The sequence below is a fragment of the Hyperolius riggenbachi genome, chromosome 12, assembly GCF_040937935.1.
Source record: "Hyperolius riggenbachi isolate aHypRig1 chromosome 12, aHypRig1.pri, whole genome shotgun sequence".
Lineage (NCBI taxonomy): Eukaryota > Metazoa > Chordata > Amphibia > Anura > Hyperoliidae > Hyperolius > Hyperolius riggenbachi.
In genome coordinates this window covers 76,246,782-76,273,935 of record NC_090657.1, presented here as the reverse complement: position 1 = coordinate 76,273,935, position 27,154 = coordinate 76,246,782, and the positions used below count along the sequence as shown (strand labels likewise).

Below are 27,154 nucleotides of genomic sequence, written 5' to 3'. Positions count from 1 at the left end.
TGGAATTCATATTCTTCCAGATAGCACTAACTAGTCCTTATGTGTCTCCCCTTCCAAGCAAATACAGACATATCTCAGACACGCCCAGCTGGCTGGTTGAGTCTTTCATAGTAGCAGTACTCTAAAGTGATTTCTGGTGATGTTGCAATAGGGGATGCAGAGGTTGTGACTGCACCAGTGTCCTTGGGCCAGAGGGGCATGCTAAAGACCCCTTCATCCATCTTATTAGCTTTTTATTCGTGCTATGCTAATATAATGACCACCTCTATATGTGCATTGAATAGTGGTAATTCTTAAAGAGTCACTGAAGTGAGAAAAACAATTATGATATATCGCTTTCAAAGTCGTAGAGAGCTCTGTCTTCTGAAGCTTATTATCTCAAGTGTCAGTCACCGTATTGTTTTTTCTTCTGCAGAGGACAGGTCAAAAGTTCACTGGCCTACTCTGTAAAATCATTTAGAATGCTCAGTAGTGTGTAAACTGCAAAAATTAGTGAATGATACAAAAAAAACAATATAACTGAAAATAAAAATATTATATAGAATATATTCTTTGCTACTAATGTTCTAGTAATTATCTGTACTACACAACCAATTCATTATATCATAATTTTTTTCGCTTCCGTGTCTCTTTAACAAACTGTTTACTCTGATTACACCTCAGTGCAGCTGTCCTTTGGGGCTTCATATCAATAGTGTGCTTGGGGCCCCATGTAAAACTTACACTTGGGCCCCATGTAAAACTTCCACTGGGGCCACAAGCTCCTTAGTTACACCACTGTTTCTGATGTCTCCTTTTCTATGTCTTAATTGTATCAGACTAGCATCACTGCTCTCTCTCTTTTTGTAAAGTGTATCTCGGAAAAATACCCGTATATACTCACACATTAGCCCGACCCGCGTATATGCCGAGGTGCCCACTTTTCCTTCACAGACCAGGAAAAAGTGACTCACTGTCTGCTGACTTACATATTAGCCAAAGGGGGGACTTTTCAGCACATTTGTTGTGCTGAAAAATGTGGCTTATACGCGAGTATATATGGTACTTTATTTAATAAGCATTAATTATAAAACTCAACTCCAGGAATGTTTTTCCTCCCCTACACACACAAATACCTAACAGGGCCTACACCAACATACCCTTTCATACTTACCTATGGAGAACTTCAACATTGAGGTTTCTATCACCCCCTCCTGAGCTGATGTTCCCAACTCCAGTATGGTTTTTCCAGTTGTCCATACCGCCCCATTCCCTGGCCATGCTTACCTCCATCACTGGTATAACGGATAAAAAATCGGCGCCAACAAATATAAATTACACTAAAAGCAGTAAGGTAGGTAGTGGTGGACTTAATGGTACCTCCCAAGGTAGGCACAAACAGTCTCAAGACAAAAACAACTTTATTTGGGTATGTCTCCGCATTGCGATGCATTTCATAGGGAAAAAAACCAACATCTTTTTAGTTTATAAATATATATGGGAGTGTCTGAAAACCGGTCTCTGCCAGCTAGGTGCTAGGTTTGCCACTCCCATATATATTTTTTGCCTGAAAAAGCAGTTTTTGTTTTCTCTGTAAAATGCTTTGCACAAGTGGAGTTATCCCCAAATAAAGTTGTTTTTGTCTTTGAATTGGTGTCAAGTCCACAGCTAGTACTAGTACTTTTAGTATATGTTATACTTGTTTTGCCTGTTTTATTGATTAAACCATCTGTTGTGATACTTCAATAAGGCCTGTCCTGTCCCCCAGGCTTGCTGCCTAGGTGTAATACTGAACTGGACTCAAGATTCTCAACACGTGGTACGTGAGACCACAGCCAGGGGAACGCAGCACGATGAGCTGTGCAGGCTTACCATTGTCCCCTTGTGTCAGCCTGCCAGATGCGCTCTTTATGTCAACTGCGCGAACCCGATCAGCTAAACAGTTGTGATTAGTGGCGTCACGTAGCGTTAAAACAACCCCCCCCCCCCCCGCACTCCATCCGTAATATGTAAGGTGACAGAGGCACTCTGCAGCTTAACTTGCCTTGCTGTAAATGCTCTCTATTGGCTGAAGCAGGTCCTGATGACTGCAACAGCCAATGAGCTTGCATTTACACCCCTGCTAGCCATATTAGTCCCACCCACCACTTGCCTGGCTTTTGAAGTCTGCAGTGCAACACCAGGCAGCTCAAAAGTAGGAATTTCAAAAGCACTGCACACAACCACAACATATATATATATATATATATATATATATATATATATTTATATATATATATATATATATATTTATATATATATATATATATTTATATATATGTGTGTGTGTGTGTGTGTGTGTGTGTGTGTGTGTGTGTGTGTGTGTGTGTGTGTGTGTGTGTGTGTACATATATATGTGTGTGTGTGTGTGTGTGTGTGTGGGGGGGGGGGGGGGTTACTTGGCTGGAACTGAATTACTACAGGGGTTACTTGGGTCGAAACAGTTGACAAACACTGTCTTAATTCAAACCACACTCTCCCAATTTTCCACCATAAAAGTTTTGTCCAGAGCTGCTCCCAGAAGGACCAGTCCTTTGTGAAGAACTATTCCTCAACAGCCCATAAACCTTAGAAAGAAGATGCTCGGGTTTCTGCTGCTGTGTGCAAAGGAATTCAAGCTGTGTCAGGGGGCGTGGGGAAGCACTACATTTTATGGATTATGATGGTGGTGCTGAGTGATGTGGCATCAATAGTCAAATAATGTCTTCATGTTTCTCTGTTTGCAGGTCATCTAGTATTTGCTCCCCCGGCTCCTCATGCTGGACCTGCTCTTATAAGTGCCCTCAACATTCTAGAAGGGGCCAATCTTACCAAGCACACGTCTCGCTCTAGCGCCTTACACTGGATAGCAGAGGTAAGACATTGCCTGTATTCTACGTGTTACAGATCTGATAGGTGGGCAGCGCCTTCTCTTTCTTGCTGGCACTGCAACACTTGGAGATGGCCCCAGTATACATTTAGCGTATAGGCAGAAAGAAGCATCCAGGGCAACAGAAGTCAATGGTCACTAGTATTTTTAATCTCAAATCAAGCTTCATAGGCAGTAATGTGATTGTAAAATAAATGTGTACATTCACAAGATTGCTATGCCAGATAATATTCCAATTCTGCTTCTAAGTAGGGAAAAGCACATGTGTATTGCCTATGAAGGTCCTCCTTTGTCCTGGTCATAGTATATCTAGTCGTAGTACAGCAGAGTCCCAGTTATCCAGAACTCAACTAACCAGACGTCTCAACCAACCAGCACAAACCGCCAGCAGTACTCACAGTGGTGAAGGCCAACTTTTTAGGCTTTTCGTAGGCTCTGCTGTGCTTAAAGACTGGATACCATGGCCATCACAAAGGTGATATACTTTCAATTACTGTACTTTAACATTTATTACAGAGTTCATGGTATGTATACAGAGTCGGGGATTGTACTGTATTAACTGGGCCTATTTTTAACATTCAGTCTCAAGCAACCAGAAAACACACTTATCTGCTATCAGCCAATGGGTGGTTGCTGAATAAAAGGATATTTGTTGTAGATGTTATTCAGCTGGCCTTCCTGTGTAATATGGTAGATGTTTGATTCGAGAGGGTAAATTATGGATGGACAGTTTCCTAGCTTTGCACCAATCCATGTGGCTCCTTCATCAAGCCCCATATGCATCAGACCCCCTTTTACCATCTCACTCAGCCTCATTTCTCCCACTCACTGCCTGATTTATCTACATTTCACTAATGCCGAGTTTACTAACATGCTTCTGTCCACTTATGTTCAATCTTGAGGGCCTTTTTACACGGAGGGGGTGCGGTAAATTTACTACACCCTACAACAGCCTAATGAAAGCCTATGGGGGAGTTCATACTCCCCGCGGTGCGGTACGCACGTCCATACCTACATTACCGTGCAGCTCCTGCGGCGATGTGTGTCGGTCCGGAAGTCATGTAAGTCTATGGTAACACACGTGTTTTTTAAAAAAAAACTTGCTGCAGTTTTCAGTGTATTTTAGCAATACGCTTCCGTGCACGTCGTCAAATGTCCACCAGGAAATGAGAGTCACATCCTGCTTGGCTTGATGCCAAACAGGGATTACTGCGTACTAACGCGGTAATTCCCAAAGGCCTGTTTTTGGCAGTGAGGTGCAATAGCCACACTGTACTGCCAATCTGCAGTGTGAAGCCGGCCTTAAAGATACCAGAGCTGGAATGTATATTAAAAACATGCCCACCGCTCCCCCCCCATTCTCCTCCATCCCCCTCCTTAGTGCCCTAATATCGCTGTCCAGGTCACTGGAGTTGGGAGTTAGTGTGCAGGCACATGTGGCCAGGAGCGCTCTGCCTATGCCCATGATGGCACAATGATGTCAGGAAGGGAGACGGAGGAGAACGAGGGAGCGGTAGGCATGAGGACTGCCTCTGATTCATGCCCCCTCCCCCTGATTTTAATATACATTTCAGCTCTGATATCCTGTAACATTGATGCATTTCTGAAAAGGGGACCGAAGCGCATGTGTGCGTTTAGGCCCTAAAGCCTGGTATACACTTTCAATGATGATTGGCCAATCCCTGAACAATTTTACCACCTTCGTGTGGTATGAGGGCCTACAGAAATTGAATAATATGAGCAAATTGTGTAGGCAAACCCTCATACTACATGGAGGTGGTAAAATTGGTCAGTGATTGGCTAATCATAATTGAAAGTGTGTACCAGGCTTAAGGGTGCTTACATCCAATTGATTGGCCAGCTTTACCACCTCCATCTAATATGAAAGCTTCCTTGCATAATCTGTTCATAGTATTTAAAACCTACTACATGAAGGTGGTGATAAAATTGACCAGTGATTGGCCATTCAAAATGGGATGTGTATGCAACCTTAAAGAGAAACCGTAACCAAGAATTGAACTACATCCCATTCAGTAGCTGATACCCCGTTTCCCATGAGAAATCTTTTCCTTTTCACAAACAGATCATCAGACCCCCCTCACAGTGTGATTTCCTGTCTGTGAACCTTGTTGCATTGTGGGAAATAACAGCTGTTTACAGCTTTTTCCAACTGCCAAAAAATCAAGCAGCATCTCCTTCCACTGACGTCACCTGCCAGCAGTAAAAATGTCACCATGTGATAAAGGTCAGAATGTAAATCAGGGAGTGGAAAGATTTTACAATGGGCAAACACTGACTAAATCAATTATACATAATTATTGTAAAAATGAAGCACTTTTTTATTACATTATTTTCACTGGAGTTCCTCTTTATGCATGTTACACCAATGACTGGTAGTGTGAGGGCCAACAGATTTTAAAAACTTTGAACAGATAGTGCAGGTAAGCTCTAGTACAACATGGCGGTGTTTAAATTGGCCAATCAAGGCCATGTGCGCACCTTTAGTCCTGTAACTTATACTGCCGAACATTGAGTTTTGTCTTGTGTTTAACTTTATGTCGAGTTTGACGGCTGTACAGCCTTTATATATTTTCTTGTTTTGTTTTTTTTACACTACAGACTTTAAAAATAGCCCTTGGCAGCGCCAGCAAACTGGGGGATCCGTCTGTTGACCTCACCGTCACTAACTATGTCACAGAAATACTAAGGTGAATACCTTCATTTTTGTAGTCTGTCAGTTGCTTTAGTGGGTACAGAAGATTCAGACCTACTTAAAGGGAACGTAAAGCGAGGCTTCCGTAATTATTTCCTTTTAAACAATACCAGTTGCCTGTCTGTCCTGCTTTGTCCTCTTTGGCTGCAACAGTGTCTGAATCACACACCTGAATCAAACATGCAGCTTATCCAGTCAGACTTCAGTCAGCGCACCTGACCTGAATGCTTGTTCAGGGTCTATGGCTAAAAGTATTAGAGGCAGAGGAGCAGCAATGCAGCCAGGCAATATGCATTGTTTAAAAGGAAATAAAGATGGAAGCCTTTATATCCCTGTTGCGTTATGTTTTTATCCCCTTTATTTTCCCCCCAGTAAACTGAAAGCTCACTGTTTGGTTATACTGAAAAAGAAAATCCTATGCGTTATGCTGGCTTAACACAACGCTCTCTTTGAATCCTTTAGACCTGGTTTCCACTTGTGCGTTTTGTGTCAGATTTTTCTCTCAGAAAATTTGCATTGAGTTGGCAACTAATGGTAGTGAATGGGGCTGTTTCCATTCAATGCGAATTTTCGGACGTGTTCGTACGCGTGAAAAAATCTGAGGTCCTGCATCATTTTTTCAGACATCGCGTTCGATTCGCGTACAGTGCTTTGCAATTTTCGCATTATTTGCACAAAAATTCGCATTAAATCTATGGTTACAGGAAGTTGTCAGCAGTCATGACTAAGCTATTATTAGGCAGATTATGTTATATTTATATAAGATTCGAATGCGAATGTTAGCGTACGAAAATTCGCATAAGACACGTACAAATTTACACGCAAATTTTCACCAATCCGAAAAATCTTATAAGATATTTTGGATGCGAAAAATTCACGCTACAGTGGAAACGTAGCCTTAATCAATCATTTCAGTTAAGGTGGCCATACAGCGGGCGAACTGGCGGCAGATTGACCATCTGATTCAATTATTATAATCAAATCAGATGAAAATCGCTGCCGCCAATAAAATGCCCGATCGGCAATGCGAGCAATTTTTTGCCGAAATTGGTCGCATGAATCGATTGGTCCATGTAGCTGACATGCTCGATCAAGTGCGCAGTGGTAACGGCGTGTGATATCAGGACGAGCATCGAATGCAACGAAACACCTGGCGCTGTCACCCCTAGTGTGAAATGTGCCTTGTGCATGAATGCTTTACCTATCTGTGTCCGTCGCTGTCTCCGCCCTCTTCCTCGCACACACACGCCCCACATGGATGCGGAGGTATTGCACATGGACACATGTATTTGAGAGCAAGAGGACAGAGATAGCGGCAGACCCGGACGGGTAAATTATCCATGCACAGGGCACATTTTACGCGAGGGGTGACAGCAATGGGGGCGGCGAGGCGATGAGCCGGTGTCACTAGGCTGATTCCCAAAAGAGTTTATTCTGCAATTGATCGGGAATCGGCCTGCAGTTTATGGTGCCCAGCAGATCTCTCTCAGATCAGATTTGACTGGAGAGAGCTCTGTCTCTTGATCGATCTGCCCATACATTGTCTGATCTATGGGCACCTTTAGAATTATTGAAAGCTAAATCTTGATCAAAAATGTGAAACATTTTTCAAATGATCATTCACAATTCAAATGATCGTTCGCAATTCCCATCTTTCCAGTTTAAGTATCTATATAGAAATCATAATTTCAAAGATTGTTTGCAGTTAAAAAGAGAGCTTGTGTGATGGTTTGAATCAGGTTATGGTAAAGACCATTGTGTTGTTGGGCTGCATTGTATTGCATATGGCCAGCTCAGCTGAATGAGTTGTCCTGCTACATGCTATAGTTGGTGTAGAAAGGCCATCTAGAGGTATGAATATGTAAGAACTGGTACCTCACTTTTCCTTAGTATTCAGTATTGCTACAATGGAAGGTATAAGAAATGCGCAAAACGCTCACAAATCACTTTATCCAGCAATTATCCGGCAATTGCCTTCGTACTGTTGTGAATAAATACATTGGATTTATTAATTTCCGGGTGAAAGAGTTCACTTCCTGACTAATGTCAGGAAGTGAAAAAGCGGAATCGCTCTGCAAAAGCGCTTACAAAGCACTTTGTACAAAATCGTAGAAGGCAGTGGGGCGCTGGAAGGGGGGGGTGATTGCGCGGAAAAGCGCAAAACGTGTCCGTAAGCTATTTCGATTTTAGTACTTCCTGGTACTAAAACCTTTTGCGCAGTAGGATTGTAAGCCCGCCCTCCACGTCACGGTAGACTCTTTTCGGACAGGTCCTACACTATACTACGCTGGCCTACTCTGATTGGTGCTAGTCACCCTAATAACCCTACGCTACTGCTGGATTTATGTGTGCGGTATGTGTGCCCTACTCTGACCCTACATCTCCTGCTCTGATTGGTGGCAACCACCAATGCGCCCTCTTCTAAAGTTGTGTGCGCGCATGTGCAAATAGGCCTAATCTAATCCTAATCTCATCTATGTGGTTAGGCCTACACTATGGGGTGGGGTGTTAAGGTGCGTACACACCTATTGATTTTAAGTCACCCGTTGGGGATCAGGACCCGATCCCCTAGGGCGACATCGCTGGCAGGTCCTGTACAGACGCATGTCAGCTATGCAGCTGCCAAAGTGTTCTATTGCTATGTGGGGGGGGGGGGGGGGGTTGCGGAGGGATGATGGAGCAGCATGTGCATGCTATCACGTGGCAGGCAGGGGAGCAGTGCAGGCAATGTAATCCGGGGGTGAGTTGATCTGCCGGGTGGATCACTGGGGGTGGGCGACTGCTGTACACATGCCTGACTATTGGCTCAGGCAGTTGTTATTAGCCGCTTTGGTCAAGTGTTTACTTATGATTGAAGGTGACAACACGTTCTGTTGCTATGCAGGAATGCGGAGGGATTTTGAAGCGGTGTATGCGTGATGTCACGCAGTGGGTGCGGGAGCAGAGCAGACAATGCAATTGGCTGTCGCAGCAGTGAGTTGATCCGCCAGGCAGATCCCTTGGGGGTGTCGGCGGGTGTTGTACACACCTGACTGTCGGCTCAGGCAGTCGTTATTGGCCGCCTTAGGGCTGGTTCACACGGGCATCTGCTGAGCTTTTGCTTGGCATTGCGTTCAAACGCCAGCGTTTAAACGCCAGCGTTTAAAAGCTAGCTTTTGAAAGCTTTTGAAAAGCGTTCAAGGCTAGCAGTTCTGGTCTCTGCTATTGTTTCCTCGCGTTTACTGCCTCTGAAAGCAGCATGTTGCTTTTGAGACTAGACGCAACGCTGGGATCTACTGCCAGGCTTTCATGAAAGCCTGCAAAAGCCAGCTCTAAACGCTCCCATTCACTTGCATGGGATGGCAGTAGATCCCAAAAACCGCTGCGTCTGAAACGCTGCGTTAAACGCCACAAAAACGCCCGTCTGAACCAGCTCTAAGTCAGGTGTGTACTTACAATTGAAGGTGACATTCACTGCATTGAGTGACAGTCACTGCAGGAGATTAGTTGAAGGAGACATACACTGCAGGTGATGACAGTCACTGCAGGAGATTAGTTGAAGGAGACATACACTGCAGGTGATGACAGTCACTGCAGGAGATTAGTTGAAGGAGACATACACTGCAGGTGATGACAGTCACTGCAGGAGATTAGTTGAAGGATACGTACACTGCAGGGCATGACAGTCACTGCAGGAGATTAGTTGAAGGAGACATACACTGCAGTGGATGACAGTCACTGCAGGAGATTAGTTGAAGGAGACATACACTGCAGTGGATGACAGTCACTGCAGAAGATTAGTTGAAGGATACGTACTCTGCAGGGGGTGACAGTCACTGCAGGAGATTAGTTGAAGGATACGTATACTGCAGGGGATGACAGTCGCTGCAGGAGGAGAGGACATCCAAGAGAAGACAGGGCCTGCAGGGATTACCAGGAGCTGGAGGAGATGGTAGGAGCTGGAGATGGTGATCAGAGCTGCTTGAAATGAACAGCAATGGATGAGGAGGAGGTGCTAAGAGCTGCATGTGAGGGCTGGAGCTGTTGTAGATGGTACAAGTGGGAACACGTGAGAGGATGCAGGAGGTGACAGTCACTGCAGATAGTCACAGTCAGTAGAGCACATGGCAGGCGCCCCGACTGACCTTAGGTTTCACAATGCCCTGAGCGAAACTAGACTTTGGTGCCCCCTCTCATTTTGACTGCTCTTGCTGCCAAAGATCGGAACGCCCCTACCGAGAACTTGTTACTAGCGTCTATAAATGGAAATATGGCAGCCTGATAAAGTAGCGGGTGTTGGGGCCGCCAACTATACAAACAGTGGCCCTTTATAGCTGCAATTTGTAAAGTGGCCTGATATTTTATTTCTATTAATTGCCTGCTACTAACATGAGCGCCTACAGTGTGTGGATCCTCTTAGATCAGATTTGATCTGAAAAAGATTGATCTTATTGTCAAATCTTGTTTTCATCTATTAGTGTATAGCCACCTTTAGGATAATGTAATCCTTTACATCAGCATTTACAGCACCATGCAATGTGCATACTGTCAGCACACCCAACTAGCCACCCCGTCCACTGCAATCAGTGTAGACACTAAAGATATTCACTTTGCTTCACCTGTCTCTGCTCACTTAGCACAGCAAGAACCCAAAGTGCTTCCTAGAATCCCAGAGTCCTATTTATTGAAATATATTTTGTATATTTATGTTGTCGCTGCCTGAACATTTGTTTTAAATTTTATTTAATAAAAGTTATGTTTTAGTGCGATAGGGGCCTATCCCTGATTGGGAATACGTATGTGGATGCTCCATACATTGTCATCTATTGAGAGGCAGCGCCACATGGGAAGCAGCAGAAGAGACATTTCAGTCTTGGCAGTCTTCTGATCTTTTGTAGCCAGCTGATTGGATGACTTCCACTTCTCTTCTCCTCGTGTGTGTCTTGCACCTCTGCCTGATGTCCGGGGTCCTCCAACGGAGACTCCTCTTGGTGTGCAGCATCTTTATCAGCTAGCCAGCTGATTGGTGTTGTGAATGCCTCTCTGCATTCTCCAGGAGAGTCACTTGAAATCGTAGAAAGGCTCGGCGACCATCTATTTGGTAATCTATGCTTTCTCTTCTTTCTGTCAATCTTGCAAATTTTGGAAATTTCCTCATCCACCTCCTCTTCAGAATCTTCCTCGTATTCCTCCTCTGCCTCATATTCCTCCTCATCAGAATCAGAATCTTCCTTGCATTCCTCCTCTTCCTCTTCCAATGTGATTCTGTTCTCAGGGGTGGCTTCCTTCACATCGATGATCCGTGTAGGCGTTGTTTCTTCCTCTGTGCTGTCACCAGGAGATGGCACTGATCCTTCTTCCACTTGCAGATTTGCAGTTGGAAATTCCTCATTTTCACTCTTCTCCATTGCTGCGGTGTCCACTGATGTTGGAGTGCTATTAATGAGTGAAATGTTTCAGCAAAAAACTAGGATTTCAAATAAATATGCAGGAAACGTTTTTTGCTGCTGCCTCTTCAACTGCCAAAAATAACTGACACTCCTCAGCCCAGCCTAGCTACACCCAGCAGCGCATGCCATGACATTATAACTGCCAGTCTCATGCCAAGTACTCAGAAGATGTAAACCAGAATGGGCAGGTGCCTTTGTAGGGCTACCATCACTTTCATGGCAACAAGTGCACATGAATTATAGGCTAAATGTGTACAGGAAAGTGTCGAGATGTCCAGAACAACCAGTATGAAAGTTCCAGTGTATGTTTAACCTCTTGAGGACCACAGGCTTACACTCCTCCTAGTGACCAGGCAATTTTTTACCATTCAGCACTGCGCAGCTTTAACAGTTAATTGCTTGGCCATCCTTAGCAGCCAAATGAATCTTACCTTCTTTTCTTCCCACCAACAGAGCTTTCTTTTGGTGTGATCTGATTTCTGCTGCAATGTCTTTTTTTTATCACTTTTATAGGTTTTTTTTTTTATAAAAATGGTGATTTTTTTTAATTTTCCCTCCCCCCGAGATCCACCACTAGAATCACCTCTCATAGGCATCAGCCTCAGTGACAGAGCTGTCCCCTGTATAGCACTGCAGTAGATTGCAGCGCTGTACAGATATTTTGGCCGTTTTTTATTCTATTTACAGCCTGCCAGCTCCGATAGTGGCTGGCAGGCTGTCTGTTCGGGGCCGTCTCCCTGTTCCTCCTGCAGGGAACGCTAATCTCATGATGAGCAAGATGATGCACCGGTGCGTCTAGGAGGAATAAGGAAGCCACTCTGCTGCCGCCATCCTGCGTTAGGCGGTTGCAGAAAGGTTAAAAATGACACTGACTGGCTGCCACAGGCAATTTATGCCATCAGCCAAGAGTAATATGTTGTGTAGCTCATCTCTCCTAGTAAAGGTGGCCACACACGATACAATAAAAAGATCCGATTTTACGTTAATTCGATAAAAACGATCGGATCTCTTGAAAAAATCGAAAGCTTTTTTTTCATTCGACTGAAAAATCTGATCGGATTTCCCGTTTTCTTCGATTTTAATCGATCCGGAATGCCATATATTTTTCTTCAATCTTTCTAAAGATTGTATGGTGTGTGTTGGATTGTCCAATTATTAATATACATACTCTAGCAATTTTGTCAGAGTTTCTAATCATTTTTATCATAATTGGGGAAAAATTTTACATACGTGTGTGGTGCATTGGTCATATTTTTTAAATGTTACAATCAGTCAGAAAAAATTATTGCAATTCTTAAATTGAACAGATATTTTAAAAATTGTATGGTGTGTGGCCACCTTAAAACTGATTGTTGTATAGGAAGAAGTGCAAGAAAATATTAAAGTATCATGGAGAGAAGAAGTGTAGAAACGCTGGCACTGCAGTAGATCCTTGTAAGTGAAATGGTGGAGGGGGAAGGAGGCGGCACAGTCACCACGACAGGCATGGAGGGTGTAAACACTCAGCGTGCTCAGGCAGAAATGGTGTCTGCATATAAGAAGGAGAAGAAAAGTGCTGTCATTACTTTTATTACTGATTCCAAAACAGGATAAGGCTAAAATCTCACATAAATCGTAGAAAAGACACACATACCTAAGGTGGAGGTGGATCAGGTGCGGTGGGTGCAGAGGGAGAAGAGCCTGACAGCCGTTTCACGCTGTGCGCTTCTACGGAGAAGCGCATAGCGCGAAACGGCTGTCAGGCTCTTCTCCCTCTGCACCCACCGCACCTGATCCACCTCCACCTTAGGTATGTGTGTCTTTTCTACGATTTATGTGAGCTTTTAGCCTTATCCTGTTTTGGAATCAGTAATACAAGTAATGACAGCACTTTTCTTCTCCTTCTTATAAGAAAATATTAAATAAACATTTTTATTATCAGAATTACTGAAATAATAATATGTACATGTAATTCATGGGCCTGGACAACCTGGACATGAAAGGAAATGTCTAATTTAATTAACAACACAAACACCAGGTGGAGAAAAAAAGTCTGCAGCCTTCTTTATTGGGGCTGTAATCTTGGTAAATTGTATACCCAAACCAAACTTTATTGCATTTTAACAAGTGACCATTTACCAGAGAGAGAATCATGAACCAGAAAACATCAAACTATGTCCACAAAACCAGTGATATTTCCCATTATAGCCACACATTTTTTAAAGGACAACTGAGAGGGATATGGAGGATGCAATATTTATCTCCTTTGAAAGGGATGTTTTTTTTTATAAAACGCTTGCAGGGGGAAAACCGCTTGGATAATGAAAGTGAATGGGATGGTGCACACCAGAGCGGCTCGTTTTTTCCACAAATGCCAACTCGGGGGCTGCAGCATTTTTTAGATTTCTGAGGCGTTTCTGCCTCAATGTTAATGTATAGGAAAGTGGAAACCAGCTCTGAAAAATGCTAGATTAGGCCTAGTGCACACCAAGCGGTTTTTGGAGCGATCCGCCGGCCGCATCCGCCTGTAAAAACGCTTGGCTAATGTATTGCAATGGGATGGTGCACACTGGCGGTTTGAGGTTTATGACTACCGCAAACGCGCCTCCTGCTGCACGTTTGCGGTTTTCGGAAGCGTTTCGTCCTCAATGTAAAGTATAGGAAAAACGCAAACCGCTCTGAAAAACGCTACTTCAAAGCGGTTTGCCAGGCGTTTTTGTTACAGAAGCTGTTCAGTAACAGCTTTTACTGTAACAATATGTGTAATCTGCTACACAAAAACGCACCCAAAACCGCTAGGTATGTTTAGAAAACCTCTCTAAACATGCCTAGAATCGCTCTGAAATCAGCTCCCAAAACCGCTAGCATATTGCGGATCTGCTAGCGGTTTTGGTGTGCACTGGGCCTCAGAGAGGTTTTCCAGGCGTTTTTGTTACAGAAGCTGTTCAGTAACAGCTTTACTGTAACAATATTTGAAATCTGCTACACAAAAACGCTCCAAAAAACGCTAGCCATGTTTAGAAAACATGCCTAGAATCGCTTTGAAATCTGATTCAAAAACCACTAGCATTTTGCGGATCTAGAGGTTTTTGGTGTGCACTGGGCCAAAGAATGCACCTTGCCTGGCTGTCCTGTTGATTCTCTCTCTGCCTTTAATACTTTTAGCCACAGACCCTGAGTAAGCATGCGGTACCAATGTTTGACTATATGTACTGCATGCTTGTTTCAGGTGTGTGATTCAGATACTACTGACCAGAAAGATCAGCACCACTGCCAGGCTACTGGTATTGTTTAAAAGGAAATAAATATGGCTGCCTCGCTATCCCTCAGTCAGGTCAGTTGTACATTAGAAGTGGAAACACACACCCAATAAAGTTCAAGCATTAAAGAGGAACTTAAGTCAACTTAAAAAAAAGAGATTCATTTACCTGGGCCTTCTACCAGCCCTCTGCAGCCGTCCTGTGCCCACGCCGGTCCGCAACGATCCTATGTTCCCCCGCCATCAGGTAGTTTCGGTTTTGCCGACTCGGAGTTGGCGGGCCACTGTGCCTGCGTAGTCCTCGCACACGTTTCCCTTACTTCGCGTTTCCATATTATTGCAGAGGGGAACGCGAAGAAGGATACGTGTGATCAGGGTCGGCAAAATCAAAACTAGCTGGCGGCGGGAGAACGTAGGATTGTTGCGGACCGAGGCGGGCACAGGACGGCTGCATAGGGCTGGTAGAAGCCCAGGTAAGTGAATCTCTTTTTTTTAAGTTTCACTTTAATGTTGCAAACTTGCTACAATATCACAGGGAAGGAGGGAAGTTAACTTGGATGGTGTTTTGCAAAAAGTGATCCGCACCGCCAACGCCGTGTTTTAAATACTGCTCCTCTGAACTTAATTGGTGGCTTGGAAGTCTGCCAGACTCATTCCACCCATGCATGCTGCCACTCCAGTGGTAGACTAATCCAACAGCCACCTGTGTGGATAGAAAAAGCCAGAAGCCAGCCACGCATTTAGTGGAGTACTGTGACCCCTTAAAAAAAGGAGTTGAACTTACCTGGGGCTTCTACCAGCCCCCCGCAGCAGTCCTGTGCCTGCGCCGGTACAAAATGATGCTCCGGTCCCCCACCGCGGCTCACTTCCTGTATTTCCGACTTTAAAGAGACACTGTAATGAGAAAAACGTCCCCTGGGGGGTACTCACCTGGGGAGGGGGAAGCCTCAGGATCCTAATGAGGCTTCCCCCGTCCTCCTCTGTCCCATGGGGGTCTCGCTGCAGCCCTTCAATGCCGGCACAACAAATCCGACAGCCTGTTCAATATTTACCTTTCCAGGCTCCAGCGGGGGCGCTGTTTCGGGTCTTCTGACAGAGATAGGCGGAAATAGCCGATCTCCGTCGGGTCCACTCTACTGCGCAGGCGCAGGAGACTAGTGCCTGCGCAGTAGAGCGGCCCGACGGAGATCGGCTATTTCCGCCTATCTCCATGGGAAGAGCGGACACTGCGCCTGCGCTGGAGCCACGGAGGTAAATATTTACATCGCCGCCGCTCCGGGAGGATTTTCGCCGCCACTGTGGGACCAAGGTGGATGGGGGAAGCCTCAATAGGATCTGGAGGCTTCCCCCACCCGAGGTGAGTACCCCCCAGGGGACGTTTTTTTGTTACAGATTTTCTTTAATGTTGCAAGCTCTGGGCCTGGCCATGCGCATCATCACTCCCGTTGACGTCACCGGGAGCTTTCTTTTTTTAAGGGGTTACAGTACTCCTTTAAACCTACCTGTCAGGTCGACAATCCCGTGGGTCTCCAATTTTAACTGTTTGTGTCCCTGCCAGTAGATGTGCAACTTTATAAATAATTAAAAACAATGAAGGCTATTCTACCCAGAGTTTCTGGAACATAAATCCATGTTTGAGCTCTGTGAAGTTGGCCCGTCCTACAATCAGCACAAATTAGAATATCATTATGTTTGGTTAGTGCTGCATTTGTGCCCATTTCTGCTGCGAAATCATTGTTCTAGCTATAGTTTTTTTTTTTTTCCAAAAATTTTATTACATTTTCCATTTTCAAAAGATACATTAAGGCTAACAATATGGCCAAGTAGTATCGTAACAGTCAACATAACATTGATCAGATGTCATACAATAACAGGGTGATAAACTTAAAGCTCAACACACACCATACAATCTTGGTTGTACAGATTTACCAAATCTATGTAGTATAAGGGCCAACAGATTGAAAATACCTTGAAAGATTGATTGGATAAGCTCTTATACTACATGAAAGTGGTAAGATTGAACAACCAAGATTGTATGGTGTGTGTTGACCCTAACATTGGTAAAATATCATGCAATAAGAGGAATGATAACGTAATCACAATGTAAACTAGGGGGTAGTGCATATTAGAGACTTTATAGAGATGTGACCCAGAGGACCATGTCCAGCTATCTGGGACAAGTATATGAATGGGAGGGGGGTGATCCCAGCCAAAGGCTAGGAAAAACTGTGATCCCCAGCGCCCGTCATCCAGCGATAGATGGGCAACTGAGCGGTCACTATGATAAGCTCAGCTGAAGAGTTTAAGTGGAAGAGAAAGAATCAGAGGAAAGAGAATGTGAGGAAGAAGGAAAAAGAGAAAGAAAAAGAGGGCCGACCCAACTCATAGCCTCCTGATCAAGGAACTCTATGAGGGGGTGTTCTAATTGAATCCAGGGGTCCCAAATCTTCTCAAATTATTTATGAGTGTCCCTCAAAATACTGGTCAGCTTCTCATTGATCATGAAAGAGTTGATTCTAGATTTCACCTCACTAATGTTAACAGAAGGTTTTTTCCAGTTGCTAGCAATTGTCATTGTGGCTGCCGAGAGAACGAATGAAGCTAGTTTATTCTGGGATAAAGTTAGCAGTTCTATTTTTTCGTGCAAGAGAGCTTGCCAAGGTTTTTTGGGGATGGTTACAGGAAAAGAGGGATGAAAGTAGCCTGTAAACTTGACACCAGAATCTGGTGAGCCTGGGACAGGTCCACCAAGTATGAAGCATATCTCCGTGTAACCTACAGCCACGAAAGCAGAAAGGGCTGGCAGAGGGAAACACCTTAGCTATTCTTGCCGGAACAAGATACCAGCGACTCATAACCTTATATGCTGCCTCTATGGTGTGTAGATTCGATGAGCAGCAGGAAATCCTGCTCCATATATTAAGCCAGTCCTCTCGGTCTCTCGTGCCCGACAGATCGGATTCCCATCTGGTAATGTGAGCGTGGGCAGGGCTGGATTTAGGCCAAGGCCTGGGGCCATGGCCTAGGGCACCACAGCAGCAAGGGCACCAAAGCAACAGGCTAAACTGGTGCAGAATTTGCAAGCTTGCAAATGCTGCAATGTAGGGAGATCAGGCGAGCGCCTGACCGCGGTACTCTGCTTCTAGCCGCCTGTGCAGCAGCCCCCTAACTCTCTGTGCACGTTTCCATTGTGGCCGCGGCTGTGGACTTGGGCAGCATTGGAGATGGAAACGAAGAGGAAGCTTCTGCATTGGAGACGAGCGGAGAAATGAGTGACACTGATGGCTGCTGCGGTGTGAAGGCGAGCTGGCTACCTATACTGAAAGGGGGTGGGAAAAGGCGGGATTAAGGGAGTCATCTGGCTACCTATACTGGAGGGAAGGGCGGAGGGGTCATCTGGCTACATATACTAGAGGGAAGGGCCCATCTGGCTACCTATACTGGAAGGAAGCGTTATCTCGCTACCTATACTGAAGGGGGGGCGGCTGGTGACAGTGGCCTTGGGCAGTAAAGAGTACAAATCCGGCCCTGAGCGTGGGTGAGTGGGCGTTCTGGACGGGTCAGGAAAGAGTAAATTGTGGAAATTAGCCCTTTGGAGTTAGAGCGGTGAAGGCATATATTCTCATATGGGGTGGGGTCAAAAGGGGGCTCCCTATTTTGGGTGAGGGACTGTACCCAGTGTCTTATTTGTAGGAATCGAAAATATTCTCTCGGTGGGACCTGAAAGTTTTCTTGTAGGGCTGGCCAACTGTACACCCCTCTAGGGTTAATAAAATGCATAACTTTGGTGAGGCCGTTATTGACCCACCATCTGAAGGCTTCCGGATTCTCATACCCTGGGAGAAAAAGTGGGTTGTTAACCAGAGGTAGCAGGGGAAGGTGGGGGGATAGAAGATGGGAAGAGTATCGGACTGAGTCCCAAACTTGGAGGCTATGAAGCATGGGGGGGCTAAGGGTAGAGGGCCGCATCTTTTGAGGTACCCAAAGGAGGGTGCTCGGGAGCATAGGGGCACTATCTGGGATCTCGAGAAACACCCAGAGCGGGGTGTCACGAGTTTGAAACACCAGTGTTAGTTGAGTTATAGTTGCTGCTCGGTAATAAGAGCTAATCTGGGGGACTCCCAAGCCACCGGTTCTAGCTATAGTTTTTGAGATATTAACGTTAATAAAGTAAATACATGAAATTGGCAATATAGTAAAGTGCCATTTAGTAACATATTAAAGAGAATCTGTATTGTTAAAATCACTCAAAAGTAAACATACCAGTGCGTTAGGGGACATCTCCTATTACCCTCTGTCACAATTTCGCCGCTCCTCGCCGCATTAAAAGTGGTTAAAAACAGTTTTAAAAAGTTTGTTTGTAAACAAACAAAATGGCCATCAAAACAATAAGTAGGTTGATGTACAGTATGTCCACACATAGAAAATACATCCATACACAAGCAGGCTGTATACAGCATTCCTTTTGAATCTCAAGAGATCATTTGTGTGTTTCTTTCCCCCATGCACTGAAGTTTCAGGCTGCTCTTTTCTTTCTGCAAACAGCTTTGCCCTTGTTTGTAATTCCTCAGTATGTGAAAGCCCAGCCAGCTCAGAGGACGATTTATCCAGCTTGTAAAAGATAAGAGAGAAGAGAGAAGCTGCTCTAATCTAAATAATACACAGGCAGTGTGCAGAGAGGGGCCTGGGGGTGAGTTCATATCAGAACCACAACACTGAAGAACTTGGCAGCCTTCCAGACACAGGCCGACAAGTCTGACAGGGGAAAGATACATTGATTTATTACAGAGACAAAGATAGTATAAAGTGCTGCAGTTAGCCAGAACACATTAGAATAGCTTTTGGAACTGGTAGGATGATAAAAAACAGGATGCAATTTTTGTTACGGAGTCTCTTTAAAGTGAAACTGAAGTGAAAAAACCTTATGATACAATGAATTGTATAGTACGGATAATTAATAAAACATTAGTAGCAAAGAAAAGAGTCTCATAATTTTATTTTTTGTTTATATAGCTTTTTTCTCTAACATTGCATCATTCTCTTATATTTGCAGTTTACAAATTGCACTCTGTATTTTAAATGATGAAACAGAGCAGAGCTAAAGACCCTTTGAACCTTCTGGGAGAAAACCCTTAAACAAACAAGAAACTGTAAGAGACAGGTTTAGATAAGTGCTTGCTCTCTGACTAAATTAGTGGGAGTGCTCAGAGAAGCTCTTTTGCATAGATAACAACTGAAGTTTCTAACTTTTCCAATATTGGAAACAATATGAGACCCATATCTGTGCTGCTAATGTTTCTTAGCTGTACTACATATACAAATTATTATCTCACAAGTTTATTTTAACTTCAGATTCCCTTTAAAGGATACGTTCAGGCAAAAACAAATAAAAAATCCACTTAGCTGGGGCTTCCTCCAGCCCCTAGCAGGCGTCCTGTGCCCTCGCCGCAGCTTCGGTGGCTCCCGGTCTTCTCCGCTGGCACAGCCGACCTCGCCAGGTCGGATTCCGGGTCGGCTTCTTCTGCGTTCCACCGCTACGCCGCTGACATCATCAGGACTGTCCTGCGCAGGCCCACCTTCTGCTCTCCCCGCTGGCTTCTCCTTCACTGCCATGTGTAATGTAATGCAGAGGACACACACTAGGGGCGCTGTGACCACTAGAGACCTCTGCATTATGTCACACAGGTACTCGGGGACACAGAAGTGAAGACAGGAAGAAGCAGCCAGCGGGTAGAGAAGCCCAAACCGTGCCATGTGGGTATAAGGAACTCACCTGCTGGATCCCGCGATGTTCTGACCTCTACTCCCTCGCGCGCGTGTCCTGACACTTCCTCTTGTGATCATTGATCGCCAGTATACTCACCTATTCTCCGGTTCTGTCACTGCTGACTCCTCTGTCCAAAGCTCACAGACCTGAGGTCAACAGGGGCATGGGGTTCCATATAGGAATAGACCAATTCTCCCTAGCAACAGGAAGAATTTTCATTGGTCCACAACCTGAACCAGAACCAGAATCATTTATTTTCGTCAAGTACAAAGGGGAAGGTGGGTTTTGGCTCATGCAGTGCAGGTTCTGAAGGGGGGAAGGGGTTGGTTGGATGGTGAGAGTAAAGGTGGCCATACATTGGTCGATTTGCCATCAGATTCGACCAACAGATAGATCCCTCTCTGATCGAATCTGATCAGAGAGGGATTGTATGGCTACCTTTACTGCAAACAGATTGTGAATCGATTTCAGCCTGAAACCGATCACAATCTGTGGAGCTGCCGCTGCTGCTGCCCCCCCTGCATACATTACCTGCTCCGGCCGGCGCGAGTCCCCTGGTCTCTGCTGTCTTGTTCTTCTCCGCTCCGTGCTCCGGCTACTGAACTTCCTGTCCGGGGGAAGTTTAAACAGCAGAGGGCACTCTACTGTTTAAGTTTCCTGCCGGGACAGGAAGTTCTGTGTAGTAGGAACGGCCCGGAACGGAGAAGAAGACCGCAGAGACCAGGGGACTCGCGCCGGCCGGAGCAGGTAATGTATACTCGCTCGCTGTATTGCGTCGGTCGTCGGGCATTCGAACCGAGGAAAATCTTCCGCATGGATGGGTCGACGGGAACGATCGATTTCGGACGGAAATCGATCGTTCTGTCAGCGGTGTGCGCGGCGATTTCACAGCCATTTCGATCACTGTGATCGAAACGGCTGTATATCGGCTGGAAAATCGTGAGGTGTATGGGCCCCATAAGGGAGGAATCCTCCCTGTTGCTAGGGTTCTCATTGGTGTTTTGCAACCCCAGTGGGGATCCCCATGCTTCTGGAAGAAACACAAAATCCTTGCGCTCACAATGCAGCCAAACAGTCCCTTCCACAAAGACTTTTCTCTCCTCAAAGTAACACCACTGCGCTGCTCCAGAATGGGATTTACAGTAGAGAATCTAAATGGAAAAGGAGCGCTCCATAGTGTATTACTTTAAAACTTCACTTTATTTGCAAAAAGGAAACATACTCACAAGGTATATGAATAAGATTCGCATATAAGCGGTAGGCTGGTCCGCAGCGCGGTCTCCGTTGTCCTTGGAGCTCGTCTCGCAAGGTGTGTGTGTGGGGGGGGGGGGGGGGGGGGGGCTCCTACTGCCGTGCGTGTGACGTCCTTACTCGTTTCGGCCACAGCGTGTGTGTTATTGCCCCCGGGGAGTTAAGTGGACCGCCTACCGCTAATATGCAAATCTTATTCATATACCTTGTGAGTATGTTTCTTTTTTGTGAATAAAGCGAAGTTTTAAATATGGAGCGCTCCTTTTCCATTTAGATCCCCATGATTCTGCCTGGCTCCAGTCTGTTTACTGGAACCAAGTGGAGAAGTTTGCAGCAGCGGAACTGGAGGACATGTAAGTATTTGCCTGGTAGCGATCGAACATAGCAATTGAAGTGGACTAAGCAACCAGCCTAGTGATACTGATAATGGACAGATACTGTCCATTCTCATAGGCTTTAAAGTGTGCCTGAGACAAAGGGAAACATTTTTTATACATACCTGGGGCTTCCTCCAGCCCCCTTCAACCTGATCGCCACCTTGCAGCCATCCTCTGCCACCTGCAGCCTCCTCAATCCGGCCTGGTAATTCGGGAATTTAGGATGAGTCAGCACATTAGCAGTCCTGCTGCACGTGCTCCTCCATTGCACTCCTGCGACTGGGAGCGTACTGCGCGATAGGGGAGTACCCAACGCCAGGCCGTACATGCGCAGTAAGCTCCCAAAGTTATAGGGCCGAATTGTGGAGGCTGCAGGTGGAGGAGGGCGGCGGCGAGGAACTAATCTGCACGAATGGGGGCTGGAGGAGGCCCCAGCTATGTATAAAACGTTTTTATTCCTTGCTGGGAACTGTGATGTTGTGGTAACAAGGAGGTCTATGTAACGGATGTCATGAGACAACTAAATGACCCAGATACTATTATCAGATTAGGATTTAATCCCTTCCTAGAAATCATTAAAGAGCATAACCAGATATTAGATGATGCTGCAGAAAAAGCTGTTATTACAAGAGCTGTATGGGTATTTATAACAACAAAACATTAAAGGATTACAAACTGTAACTGTTTGTAAAGACAAAGAAGAATAAAGATAACCGACTAGGAAGGACCATGGTGTTGGCCAATGGAGATCCAGTAAGTCTGGGGATCCAAGTGAGAGATTTCTTTGTGGCAGACGAAGGGGACACCAGAGGGGTCATAGCTAGCATTGGTTCATGAATACCTCTATTTAGGGTTGGATGAGCGGAATGTGTATGTGGACAGGCCAATCTCTGGGTAAGATCCATCAATGATGTCCTCTTCTTGCAGGGTGAGCAAGACATCTTATTTCAACTAATGAGTCTATATTTTCACCTCTCTACGAAGATTTATTTGCTGCTTGACAGGTGCTCCAGCCTGTCTGGGTCCCAGATTCTCTCCAACCTCCATACAGGTGTAATATCTACACTGCCCTGATGGCGGCCCTGTGCTTCTGTCTCTGTCTCCTTTGGGTAGATTTCCCCACCGGTGATAGAGATTCTCACAGTGGGGACATGGTGCAACTATAAAAATCAAAACTGGTTCAAACCTCAAACTACACGATAACTAGAATTACAATATATCATAATTGGAAATGTCCTGACAAAATGCTTTAGTGTGAAACAGCTTTCAACCTCTGCACACCTTTCCACATGGCCATGACTGGTATAGTGCGGTCTACCCCTTGTATTGCATATTTTGGGATTTGAACTGAATTTGAATTAAAGTTTAGAATTTTAAAGCAGGATTGCAGCCATAAAATCAATTTCCATTTACCCACTGACTGTGTTTATTATGCAGCCTGCAACCTGCCCCTGCGGTGAAAGCACTCCAATCTAATCAGAAATGTTTCTGCTGTAATAAATCTTATCTCAGTCAGCTTGGCTTTATTTGGTACATTGCCGACAAGAAGGAAGCTCGTCATCACCCCTCCCACATTCCTGCTCCTCACTGATTGGCTGAGGGCAGTTCAGTGAGCTGCTGAAATATGATCTATGCTGTTAAACAAAGAATCACAAGGATACCAAGAGCCCAATATGGTGTAGTATGTATTGGAATTGGGGGAAAGAAATTAAAGATAAGTATAGTAATACTCATAAACCAGGGTCTCATCGTAGGCAACCACTGTAACAGCAGGTGGGGAGAACAAGCCTGTCCCCACTCAGGATTAAGAAGTCGCTCTCTGTAGACAGGTAGAAACGTGAAGATTTCGCCCTTCCACCAAGGGTGGACTGGTATCGAGTAAAGGTGAACAGAGGCGCCAACAGGATAAAAGATTATAAAAAGTTTAAAACATGGAATTGGTGGAGGTTGATTCTTACCCACTCCAAAGGACATGACAAAAAGGCACATGCTAACGTATAACAAAACGATTTATTAATACTGTGACGGTTGAGTGCCACAACTCAGATGCCTAATTATTGGTGATCTGCGGAATCACCAATAATACAGACGCTATACACAATTATGTGTGATCCGCAGAATCACCAATAATACCAGTATAGCAAGACCAAGATCAGAGTGTGTAGTGTTTGGTTGCAACCGTAACTTCAATGACTTTACTGGACTTTACCAAAGGAGTTGGTAAGGAACAACCTGGATACAAACAAGACGGATAGACAATAGGCTCCCCAATCAGGCTGGGAAGGATACAGACAGAGAATACGGTGGTAGTTTAGCTAGTCTCTGCCAGGGGTGCCGGCGAGAGACAAGAACCAATCAGACAGATAATAACAGACATACACCAGATAGCAAACTAGTCCTATCAGCGGAGCTAGCTTAACTGGCAGCAAGAAGCTACCCCAGGCCTTTCCAGCGGAGCCGGAAAGGTGACACAAGTGACTTAAATCGCTTTGGTTAACCTTCCAGAGGAGCTGAGAAGGTACCATCAATTACTAAGCTATACCTCACCAGTGGAGCAGGTGAGTATAGTAAATACATACTCAAGTCAGAGTAGTTAGCCAAGAGTCATACACAGAAATCCATACAATACAATCTCCTAGTCTAGGTGTGAAGTCCTTGGCATCAACACCCGGGAACTAGTCTAACAGATAACAGAAGCTATAAAGCAATATCCTAGTCTAGATGTGAAATCCTTAGCATCACACCTGGGATCTAGTCTAACAGACAAGACAGTAATGACACAGTAATCCTAAACTTAGGTGTGAGGTCCCTGGTCTCGACACCCTGGAACTGATCTAAAGTATAACACAGTAATGATACAGTAATCCTAAGCTTGGGTGTGAGGTCCCTGGTCTCAACACCCTGGAACTGATCTAAAGGTCTGAGCGCTGTCACACAAACATTCACGACAACAGACAGCGCCAGACTGAAGCCCGAAGGCTTAAGAAGCAGAGGAGACCTCACTGGCACGCCCCCTGCAGCCAGCCAATCCGGGGCGCCGTGAGTCTCCTCTGCCGTCAGCTGACCAGCAGGTCAGCTGATGATCCCTCTCCCTGCATAAAGGTCCTGTCTACGCGCGCGCCCGCGCGAGACAGCGACCCTACAGGGAAAGGTCAGTTCCGTCCTCGGCGTCCTAGACGCCGGAGAGATGGGCAGGGACCCAAAGGCAGCCGCGGTGGCGATGCAGTCCGCCGCGGCTGCGCTCATTACAGATACACTCCACAATTATTGCAACGCATTTCACGGGCCTGACACTGCTTCATCAGGCAGTCAGACAGGAGTATACAGCTAATGCCGTCCAGGTCTACACCAAGCGCCTCAGTGAAACACATTGCAAAAATTGTGGAGTGTATGAATAAATCTTTTTGTTATACGTGAACACGTGCCTTTTTGTCGTGTCCTTTGGAGTGGGTAAGAGTCTACCTCCACCACTTCCATGTTTTAAACTTTTTATAACCTTTTATCCTGTTGGTGCCTCTGTTCACCTTTACATGATCTATGCTGTGCTCAAATGTGTTTACAAAGCAAGCTGGTTGTGACAGTGAAGTTTCTATGAGAAAAGCAGGTAAGGGAGGATATGACTTCAGGATTGGTTTCAGTCAGAGGGAATAAAATGGAAAATGCCAGGAACAGTTTACTCTTTATTTACTATCTAAAATTCACTGAAATCAAAACATGGACAGTATAATACATTTGTTATGTAAGTTGAACAAATATTTATCTACACACACGTTTCCCGGCATGGTATGGCTGTCCCTCCTGCTTTAATGTGCTCCTCCAAACTCCCTTCTATGTGAGATAGTACAGTCACTTTGCTCTTGAGGAGGCACTCTAGTCCTATTGATAGAGTTTTGATGCACCTTCCTGTTCTTTTGTTTTGACCAGTTGCTGGAAAGGAAGATGTGTACTCGATGCCAGAAACCTTCTGATTATTGTAGTAACCCTGATGCATATACTTTTATGCTGTTTATCTGGTAATTACATTTCAGTAAGAGCAGAGCCGATTCTCTCAAGAAGCAAGGTGAAACATTTGCATCAGGCGCAGAGGTTACAGAAGCAGCATTTTTGTAACAGCATGCAGTCAGAGTAGGTGAAGAAGCGAGAGGAGAGCGAGGTGAAGAGGTCATCATTGGGGAAAAGCAGCTTGTTGTGCTGTGTGAGGAGTCTGACAGTGAGTGAGGAGGGGGGAGGCAGGAGGGCAGCAGTGTTTCATTTGACTTGCAGAAGGGAGGAGGTGACACTGCTGCCCTGACTGAGGAGGGGGCGCATCCTCACAAGTTTGCCTCAGGCAGCAAAAAGTCTGGAACTGCCCCTGAGTAAGAGTTTATTTAAGATTACCGTACATATTTTGTAGGGGCTTTGAGTCCCTTCATACTTCAATTGCCAAAATGGCTCTGCACACTCTAATATACCCAGGATATCCTCCTCTTGGCCTTGGAGGCAAATCTGCACTAAAAAGCTGATGTAACAAATACTGTCTTGTGCTGTGAGGAAGGACTCCTAAACAGCTTATTTAATTGGCCTTTGTTTAAAAGTATATGGATGTGGATGTTAGACACAGTTTTTCGTCAAACATGTTGCTGGAGTATATGTTTTTGTCTAGGGTAAATTTCTACATCATTTTGGTTGGAATTTGATGTCTATGTGCATACAGCTTTGTGATGTAACAATTTAGTTATTTTGATTAATAGCTTTGTTGTATCAGACAAAGTTACAAAGTTCCTAATGATTCTACTGCCACATTTGTTTGAACTCTTAACTTGTTTTCAATAAAAACCTTTTTGGAAAAAAAGGAATATATAAGATATAAGTGTGACCACAGTAGGATATCCCAGTATGTGGGAAAAAGTGGATACATTTACAGATTTGAAGGGTAAAAAAACGTTGAAAACATTTCATAAATATACAGGAAAAAATTTGATGGCGCTCCATCTGTTGGTATACCATGCTGCTACGACAGAGACTTAGAATGAATAGTGGTATTTAGAAGGCAATGCTAAAAGCAATTAGCACTCCTATCGGGTCATGATTACATCATGCAGATGCGCCGTGCGCTCCCGGCTGCGGGCGCCCAATGTAGGACATGCACTGCAGTAATATCCGACGAGGCTGACCTGGAAAAAGCAGCCGGGGGGCATTTAGGCAGGAAAGTAGGGGGTCGGAGGAGAGGGGGGGGGGGGCGGGTGTTCATCAGGACAGCTTCCAATACATGCCTGCTCCCTCTGTTTCTCCAAGTGTCTTCAGCTCTGGTATCCTTTAAACAGTTTCCTGGTGTCTACTGGTCCCCCCTCGCACCCTTAAAGGGGCACTATGGTGAAAATGATGCCGTTCCCTTATCCCCAGCATCAGTTGTTTAGTATTGACAGCATACTTTTCTCCATAGAGCAGGTGTTAAAAAATGTGTGAGAGTGTGTGAGTGTGTGTGTGTGGGGGGGGGGGGGGGGGGGGAACGA

At 45.1% G+C, this 27,154-nt stretch overlaps 1 protein-coding gene across 1 annotated transcript in view; it reads left to right on the top strand.

The window, feature by feature from the left end:
- Positions 1 to 27,154, top strand: part of GGT7 (gamma-glutamyltransferase 7) — a 73,486-nt gene that overhangs the window by 34,579 nt on the left and 11,753 nt on the right. Inside the window, exons 9-10 of the mRNA XM_068262465.1 lie at positions 2,745 to 2,872; positions 5,507 to 5,595. Coding sequence (XP_068118566.1) covers positions 2,745 to 2,872; positions 5,507 to 5,595 — 217 coding nt within the window. The remainder of the gene's footprint in view (positions 1 to 2,744; positions 2,873 to 5,506; positions 5,596 to 27,154) is intronic.